This window comes from Suillus discolor, assembly GCF_016758755.1.
Source record: "Suillus discolor strain FC423 chromosome Unknown F5147scaffold_14, whole genome shotgun sequence".
Lineage (NCBI taxonomy): Eukaryota > Fungi > Basidiomycota > Agaricomycetes > Boletales > Suillaceae > Suillus > Suillus discolor.
Window position 1 is genome coordinate 566429 of NW_024541261.1, and position 9693 is coordinate 576121.

General features: G+C 48.1%; 2 protein-coding genes across 2 annotated transcripts; one reads left to right on the forward strand and one right to left on the reverse strand.

Moving 5' to 3' along the window:
- Positions 1 to 779: 779 nt before the first annotated feature.
- Positions 780 to 4911, forward strand: F5147DRAFT_74719 (CHAT domain-containing protein). Its single transcript, XM_041439921.1, has 6 exons — positions 780 to 1087; positions 1149 to 1299; positions 1355 to 1494; positions 1542 to 1639; positions 1696 to 4651; positions 4765 to 4911. The coding sequence occupies exons 1-6, from the start codon at positions 1030 to 1032 to the stop codon at positions 4833 to 4835; spliced, it is 3474 nt and encodes a 1157-aa protein (XP_041295484.1). The 5' UTR covers positions 780 to 1029; the 3' UTR covers positions 4836 to 4911.
- A 2081-nt stretch (positions 4912 to 6992) lies between these two features.
- F5147DRAFT_771228 (uncharacterized protein) lies at positions 6993 to 9493 on the reverse strand (the record flags this gene model as incomplete). The annotated part of the gene is made up of 9 exons (XM_041441211.1): positions 6993 to 7196; positions 7255 to 7262; positions 7320 to 7536; positions 7591 to 8054; positions 8110 to 8434; positions 8493 to 8819; positions 8873 to 9153; positions 9177 to 9221; positions 9280 to 9493. The coding sequence occupies 9 exons, from the start codon at positions 9491 to 9493 to the stop codon at positions 6993 to 6995; spliced, it is 2085 nt and encodes a 694-aa protein (XP_041295485.1).
- Positions 9494 to 9693: the final 200 nt, after the last annotated feature.

Below are 9693 nucleotides of genomic sequence, written 5' to 3' on the forward strand. Positions count from 1 at the left end.
TCCGAAAGCACCCCGGTACCCGTGAACATCATCAGGTCATGGTCTTGTCTTAGCCTAGTGATATTCGTGGGATGATAGGACTCGAACGGCTGATCTCAAGGTCTTCTCGAGTCGACACCGACGCATAGGTAAATGACAGCAGTAGTAAAATTCGGTGTATTTCATGGTAGAGACAGTGTCTCACGGACCGATTGATAACTGTATTTGGTTTGTGTGGCGGCACTCGGATGTACTCTCAACACACTGCCGATGATTTGGAGTCTGTTCGGCCACCAATATTTGCGCCAGTTTACGCAGGTTTAGAATCTATATTTTGCTTTGATAATCATAGGACCGTGCTGGTCACAGTTACTTAGTGTGACCAACCTTATTAATCAATCAATACTAAGTAGTAGGCATGCCCGTTACCCGTCTACAATCTATCCATCATCACAACTCTTACAGGATGTCTCGGGGCAGAAAAAGTGCCCGTGGTGGTGCAGAGCCAACGGAAGCGAGAGATCGGTGTGTGTGGACGGACATCCAAGTTGACATTCTGTTCTAATTCCTCTGTCCACAGGCAAGATCATCCTCCCCCCGTTATCAGTTCAATTTGACGAGTCGTATACAATCATTCGGTTCTTCTTAGCGTGCCGTCTTCAGTGGTTTTAACATTGTTCGCATTACCATACAAAATACACTCGATTCTACATACATCTCGCCTTGGTGTGCTGACGAGTAGTATGATACAAGTCCAATCACTCTGAGATTCGCTCGACCTCGGCTGTCCGCTTTCGCTGAAGACTGGTCATGTCATTGTCTACTCTCAATTTTTCCGCTAATCCTGGTGATCTTCATTCCCAGCGCTTAGTGCAATCATACCAGCGTCTATATCGTGCCGAACAGCCCTCGACAATACGGAAATAGCATGATCTGAACCCTCAACTTCCCTCTCAGCTGAACTCTATCCGCATACCACATCCTTACCCCCGTCTTACTTTCTCGTTGATTCCGTCCACACCACTCAGCCCATCTTCAATCCTCATCAATATGCTCCATCACACCATCATGCCCGGTAGCTCAGAAAGCCGATATATCAGACTTGAAGGCAAGTCCCTCCCCTCTGAACTACCTTCGTATATGTTATCATCCTCACACAATATCTACAGTCATCAGCGGAAAGAATATTCAAGTTCCTTCCAAGCGCATTCCTGCTGGCATCTACATATTCATCAATGTCGACTCCAGGAGGCGCTGGAAATCAGCCATCAGTGTCCTATCATCTGATAGATCTGTAACGTGGGGGGATTCTGTCACTCTGTAAAGTCCATGGACACTGTCTGACATGATGCGAGAACTGATCATCGGTTTATAGATCATCACACTCCTCGCCTGCATTGTCAGTCGAGATCAGGGCGTCCTTTGAGCTTGGTCGACCGCTAGGCGGTGGAGAGGTCATTGGCGAACTTCAGATGTCGTGGGATGAGCTACTCGATCATGGAGATGAACCATTTGGTGAGTGATTCGCTTCTCATTCGTGCACATACACTAACGTCTCGTAGATATATCCTTCCCACCCGTGCATGGTCTCCACCCTTCCTTTCGGCTGAAGGTTGCCATTGTACATGCTTGCGACGATCAGGACGAAGCACTATTTGATGTGAGTGACGCTGATATCTGTCCTGTTAGCTTTTGCTGACAGAACGCAAACTGCAGTCCCTTGTAGACTGCGAGATTGCTCGAGACACAGATGCGGGCCACGCACAATTGGCCGCATACGTGACAAGCAAGAATGTCTCTCACCTGAACGACGCAATAGAGCATTTTCAGTTGGTTCTAGACCTGTGTCCGGTCGGCCATCCAGACCATGCCACGGCTCTCACCAACCTCGCGTGGGCCCGCCTCAAAGGCTACATCCGAAATGATTTTGAAGACATCGATGCCACCACTTCCCACTTCCGCGACGCCCTTGCATTGCATCCGCAGTCCCATCCCGGTCATCCCTTATCTCTGTATAATCTTACCGAAGCGCTGAGTTGGCGCCACAACAAGAAATGGACTGCTGTCGACATCCGCGAAGCCGCGCAACTCTGTCATGAACTACTGCCTCTCTGTCCAGAGGGCACCTACCTTCGTAGTATCGCGGCAGGGGAAAATGGTGTTGATTATGTGATTGGCGGATGCAACAAACTTCCAATAGACGCATCCGATGAAGGCATCCATCTTCGAAGAGTCGTCCTCGAGCTCTGTCCTCTGGGCCATCAACTGCGTCCCAGAGCTCTCGACAAGCTTGCACGAGCGGTTAAAGTACGCTTTGATCAGCACGGCAGCATCGATGATATTGACACGAGCATACAACTTCGTCGCGAAGCCGTATCTCTGTGTCCCGAGGGACATGCTGGCCGTGATATCTACCTGAACAACTTGGCTGAATCCCTCCAGTCTCGCTTCGATCACCAAGGCAAACCTAATGACCTCGATGAGGCCATATCTTTGCACGAAGAGGCGCTGCGCCTGTGCCCTGTTGGGCATAAATCTCGTTATTACTCATTGGACAACTTAGGGGGCATCCTCGTGGAACGTTTCAACAAACGCAGCGACATTGACGACATCACCCGAGCTATCAGCCTCCATCGCGAGGCACTGACTTTGCGCCCATGTGGGCATTCAGGTCGTGACACCATACTTAACAACCTGGCCCTCGCGCTCCAAACCAGATATGACAAATCACAGATTAGGGAGGATCTTAACGAGGCCATTGATTTCTATCGCGAATCCCTTGGGTTAAAGCGGCTTGACCATCCAGAGCGCCATGTAAATCTTTCCAATTTGAGCTCAGCGCTCTGCTCTCGTTTCGCGCAAACTCAGAAAAATGAAGATGTCGAGGAGGCCATTAAACTTTGCCAAGAATCATTGGAGGCTTTGCATTCACTGCACCCAGACAGATACTACTCATATTTCGAGCTGCGGGAAGCCTATATGTCTCGTTACCAGATTCTACATGATCCTGCTGATTTGTCGCTCGCTATAGAGAACTTCAGATTTGCATCAAGACATCCTACTCAAGGATTTCCGCAACGCATTGAGGAGGTTATTGAGTGGGCTCGCCAAGCAGAAGTTTGTGGACATGAATCAGCCCTAGAAGCATACCAGATGTGCTTTGAACATTTTGACAGCCATGTGATGACACGATCGTCGATCACCTCGCGGCGTGAGGCTGCAACCGCCTTTCGTGGTGCGCGGTCACTTCCTGTAGATGCAGCCTCATGTGCCATACGTCGTGACAATCTACGACAAGCACTTGAACTTGTGGAGCAGGGTCGTGGCCAGCAATGGTCGCTGGCATCTCGACTCAGGACTCCAGTCGAAGACCTCGAGTCGGCAAATCCGACACTGGCCCACAATTATTTGGAGCTGAGCAAACTCGTTTCCAATGCAGCCCAGAGTTCTGCAACCATCACCGACAGAGCTGCTGCTGATCGGGAAGCAATGGAGTATAGGAGACTTACAAGGCAATGGGAAGCAGCTGTAGCTGAGATACGCAATCTTCCGGCGTTCTCGCGGTTCCTGCTTCCACCTTCATATGAAGACCTGCAAGCCGCAGCGCGCCAGGGCCCTGTCATCATCCTCGTTGCCAGTCAATACTCGTGCAGCGCCGTCATCGTCCCGACGTCAGGAGACCCCCATCATGTTCCTTTGCCGTCCATCACTCTCGCAGATCTCAAGATTCTTAAGGATCGCTTCACCAGGGCAATACGAGATTCATCTCGGATGAACCCACGGGAGTCGAGGACGGATCTCATAGTGCTTTTGCGGATAATATGGGACCAGATCATGCTACCCATCGTCGACGTACTCGAGCACGTCCTCAAACTACAGCGCCGCTCTCGAATCTGGCTGTGTCCGACTGCAGCTTTCACGTCAATTCCTCTCCATGCAGCTCACCCGTTTCAAACAAAGGCGGATCGTTCTGGGAAGGAGCCATGCCTGGAGGATCTCTACATCTGCTCTTACACGCCAACACTTTCGGCTCTGATCAGATCTAGACAGTTGATGAAGAAGCGCGTGCCTCCGTCCTTTGTGGCCATCGGACAGGGTCAACCGGCTGCAGGGAAGGGCAAGGCGCTATTGGCCGTCGACAGCGAGCTCGAGCTTGTCCATAAGCTCGTTCCTGCGACAGCCCACCGCACCACTATTTCTGGCGATGAAGCCACACGAGCAGGTGCACTCTCAGCCTTGCAGCAGAACACCTGGTTGCACCTCGCTTGTCATGGCAAGCAGGATCCTAAACAGCCTTACGATTCGCATTTCGTCATGAAAGACGAACATTTGACGCTGCTCGATATCATGGAGAGACATCTTCCGCAGGCCGAGTTCGCGTTCTTATCGGCTTGTCACACTGCTGTAGGCGATGAGGAGACGCCGGACGAAGTAATTCACCTCGCAGCTGGTCTCCAGTTTTCAGGGTTCAAGAGCGTCGTTGGCACGCTGTGGGAGGTCGACGATGCTGTCGCGAAACACGTCGTCGAAGCTTTTTACGGGTATATGTTTGGAGATTTGAAGAATGGTGGTGTCATGGACTGCACGAGGGCAGCCTGGGCACTCAACTGTGCTACGCACGCGGTGAAGACGAAAGTGCCGCTCGAGCAGAGGATGGTTTTTATTCACATTGGTGTGTAGTTCTACGTCGTATTGTTGTCGTCTGGTATATATTCACGAGTTGTTGATCTGCGATGCTCTTTCATTCTGTCGTACAAATGACCCTGATACATTCTTGCATTCTAGCTATCTTGTTTTCGTATACTCTGCCGTTTTGTTTTTCGACTAGAATATTCACCAAAGTTCTGGTGTACTGAACTCGTTTGCAACTTCGTCTGCTACTTGGGTACTTAGATCATGGGAGCTAGGTCACTGGTCAAGCCTACCCGCGCCTTCAAGTTTCACCCCGAACCTCGACTAACCGCCGCCAATGTAATCAATGAAATGCCAGTTAGAAGCCGAGTCAAGTCAGAAGCAAATCCCGGCTGGCTGCTTCGACTCGTGGCTCGTATGTGTACTGCTTGCAATTGCATTCGCTCCAAAACGAGTCCTAATCTGTCCATGAAGCATGCACCTAGTATTGTATCGTGTCGTGTCATGCTTAAGCCTACTTTGACACGACGACTTCAAGCAAGATATAGCCGGTATTCGATATTCATTTCCTATGGTAGGCACTAATGATTCAAAACGTACGCGTACTTGTGAACGGCTCAGCACCTCCTCGACTCATCCTCAAACCTACCTCTCGTTCACGTTATAACGAAGTTGTGAAGTTTTCCTGTAATAGACTTGTTCACTGACGCACTCTTCAATGCTGCCAGACTTTCTGGGACATCTTTGTGGCTGATGCATGTGCAGGAATTGTAGCTGGATATCAGAAAGGCTGTCAGTATTTCAGACAGATAGATTCGAAGGGGTGGATGTAGCTCTGTACATTGTGAGATTAGCTTAGGAGATATACCAAGTGGAACCTATCAAAGTGTCGTCTATGCTCCTGTCAAACATTGGTCCGCCTGCATCCAGCACCAAAATCTTCAGAGTTAGTAGCCACATCTCCAAAGCCAATGTGAAAGGGAACTCCCGTGTTCGATGCCCTCTGCTACTCGTTACCCTTGTCTTGTCGTCAGGGATAACTCTTTCGGTAACGCTCGATGTCTGTCTTTGACATCAATGCAATATATTGTGGATGACGAAACTGGACGGTGACATATGGGCTAGGTGACATTCAACGCTTTATGGTAGACATTAGACGTTAGATGCACGAGATAAACATAAGCGAAGGACAAACTTTCAACCTCCATGTTCTATATGGGCGTCGCTTGTGAACTCTTTGACTATCTTCAAGTCATCTCTACTAATCTCTCCAACAGGTTGTTGCCACTATACGAACATTTTCGATGAGAAGCAGTAAACTGTCCCTGGTCGCAGAAAGAATGTCAGTGACCTACCCCTTCAGTCATATGAGTCGCCCTGGCTGTGGTATTGGAGTGGAATATGAAGCATACCTCACGATGAAACTCGAACGGCAAATTTCCATCGTCTTCTTGAGTCGAGCTTAATGAACATGGATATGCTTGCGGTGCAGGATGACTTTTCGCGCTAATGAATTCGTGTTATTAGATTTCAGCAAACATATGACCTTGTCATATGTTGAGCGACACACCTTCAAGTCAGACAGATTGGCCCGCCAGGCCACTAGTGATGAGACGAGAAGTGAGGTAGATTGAGCTAAGTGAAAGGTGCCGAGGAAGCGTTGTGAATCAGTCGTCTTGTGAATGTGCTGAACGTGAACTCAATTGATGAGCTGACAGGAAAGAAATCGTTAAGGACATGGGCCAGCATCGAGGATGCATATACATTGATGACGATCTAGGACAGAGATGTTCCTGATGGGGGAGAACATTGTGTTAGAATGAAAATTGTAAGATATAAATCACATAATGCGCAGGCTTATTATTAAATTTGGACGAGTACTAAATGGATCAGAGCAAGCCAAGCCACTTGGACGGTTGTGTTTCCTATTGCGGAAATTCATGTTACGTTTATTTTCCAATTCACTCACTTTCCGAATCATCGAAGGCGACACTCTTGAGATATTCAGATGTTTACCACAATGGGAAGCCTATGGAAAGCCGGACGCGCGCGCTCCGTTACACGATGTGACATGCACCAAATGAGGTAGTCACACGATTGGGACACCGGACACCTCACACGCAAGAAAATTATATATATCCCTGACACTGAGTAGTCACATGATACAAGCCACATGGCACTTTTTCCTTGAGTGCTGACGTCACTCAAGGAAAAAGTGCCACGTTTTCTTGGTCATGTGACAGCGTAGGGCCTGCCAGTGATGTTTTTCAAGTGCCATTACAATATTATATCGAGTACATGTCGCACATCAATGTAATTATCTAACACTTCGAATGCAAGAAAATAGTATAGTACCATGTATCAGTCCAACGAGCATCAATCTAATTTTCTACAACTACTTCATCGTCATCCGCAGCTGCTTCATCGTTGTTCGCTTCCTTCACAAATATCTCCAGCCCAAACCATTCACAGTACTCGTTGCAGGCATGCTGGTCTTCGAATTTGCTGACAGATGCCTCGATATTTCCCTCGCCAAAAATATCACATCCATTGCTGACCGACCTATCCCAACATCGGTATTGAGTCTGAACAAATGAAAAAGACATATGGATGAGTCAGGATCTGAGGATCTGTGAGTAGTACTGTACTACCTGAATACATTGGGTCATTCAGCGCTGAGGATTGAATGTATTGAAAATCAGACATACCCTGATAGTCGGATATGAAAGCTAGCTTGCCAGTCTTGACATACTGGACATGCTGCGTGAAAACAAAGAATTCGGCCATGTCATAGCCATAGTCCAATTCATCAAGCAATGGATTGGCATCCATATTGTGGATGAATTTGACAAACATATCATCACCACCCTCAATGAGCTCTTCAAGGAGAAAGACAGCCTGTGTTGACCCTGTCTTCGCTCCAGGCTTGCTACCACCTTGGTTGTGGCACAATGCAAGGCCAGCTTCTACAAATCAAACACGTGGGACAGCGAATGGCGGGGGTTCAGGTGAGGATGCAATGGAATGATCAATAAAGTCGTATGTGAGCTTTAATAAAGACTTGGACCAGTATAAGACGTTGGCCTCTCTGAATAGCTTCTGTAGCTCGTCGACAAGTGAATACCGGCCGACTTTATAAGCTCCAACCTTCATAGCAGTCGGAAATACTTTTTCGAATGGCCGTTTGACCACGACCTTATGACGAGCCACTGATCCAAGACCAGTCTTGGGAGGAGCTGTGAGTGTGAGCCATCCAGCGTTCGCAGTCTTGAAGCCACCAATTCCAATGAAGCCATCCGTCGATGTATCAATAGTCAGCTGTCCAATGGAAGATTCAGCTGTGTCCACCGAAAATGAATGATGCTGTTTGTGTAGCAAGAGGTTGGTGATATCGCGGGTAGGGATTGGGTGGAATTGCACATTTTCGCTATGTAGTCCAAAGACTATAAAATACTAGTAAGCGCTGATGCAATTTGAGAAATTGATGAACGAGCATACCTTGCTTTACATTTAAGTTGGCACCTCCGCCAATCTTCAAGACTTCTTTGAGCAGATCATGATCAGGTGAATGAAAAGCTGCGGGAGGTGGATTCTTCTTTCGAGGTGGAGATGAAGTACCACTGAGACTGCTAGAGCTTTCAGCACGCTGGTGGGCTCTCTTGGTAGAGACTGTCACAGAATTGTTGGTGGTCATGGATGGTAAGAAAAGCTTGTTTTCAGCGAGCGAAGTTGTTGCTGATGAGGGCACATTGAAACCGACAGCTGTGTGAGCAGTAGCACGTTCGCTAGACTGAGTGCAGCTCGTTCGGATAGCTTCAGCTTCCTGGACCACAAAACTAAGGTTAGGGCACTAGTAAATAGACAACATAAAAAATATGTACCATTTCTGCACGAAGTTCCAACCAACTCTCGTATTCATTCCACTGAGCCTCTGGGACAACAACCATCAGCGCAAATTGTTTAGATTTGAAGGTCGATTTGGTGCCTTTGCGAGATGGCTGCAGGCATTGATCATAGAAATAGGGAACCGATTGCGGGTGATTGGATAGGTCCACCCATGCAGCATCTCGGATTACGAACTCCTCAACATGCCAGACAAATTCTCCATTGAATTTGCATAACTTTGGGATGACAGTCTCCAAAGCTAGCTTGATGAGCCCAGACGCGTCAATTCGAGCATCAACGTCCTTCTTACCCTCACATATGTTCTAGTAAGCTGAAGTGTAAGTAAGTCACAGCACGTTTTAAGATGTAAACATACTCCAATAACAACACCTCGTTTTTTGCATGCTCCGGCACCTTCGTGAACCACAGTAATTTCAAGCAAAATGGTCTCTGCTAGAGACGAAGCATATGCCATTTTCCCCCAGCGGTCACGCTCAGCAGCATAAAGTGTGTGTTGCGATGAATACCCAATGGCACCTTGTTGTGACGAATGCTGGATGGACAATGAACCTTGCCACGATGTAGGGATTCTAATATCTGGCCCTCTAGCATGAGAACCACCAGGTACAGCAACGACAGGAGGCGGATTAGGTGTCGCTGTGATAAATCAGATCATAAACCTCCACAGATCAGGAGGGGCGCGGCCTTGTGATTGTAAGGTTCGACTACCTGAGTCAGTAGTCTGTAAGCCAGCAACTCGTCAATTAGATGGTGATCACATACCTGTAGGTCTCACTGAAGTAGCTCGTTTATTCTCATAATGCAAGTGGCAGGATTCACACACATAGCGCCCACGTTGACCTGGCTCGATGGTCGCAACATAAAAACATGGCTCTCCAGTCCTAATGTTGGCCATGCAAGACGGACGGTCGCAAATTCGATCTTCTTTGGCATAGGCATCCTCAGTGTACTGGGTGAGAAGTTCATAGTCTGACATGGCGCTCTGAAGGTAGCCTGCCAAGTGCATGCTAGACAGCTTAAATATCTCATGACCCAGAGATTTATGATGCGGTGCATTGGGTGGTGACGAGCACTTGAGGAAAGTCTGTATCATCATGAGGAACTGGCGCCTCCAGAGACACTAAGGAGAAGTTTGAAAGAGTTAGATAGAGAATCATGAATCATATGGAACCGGCA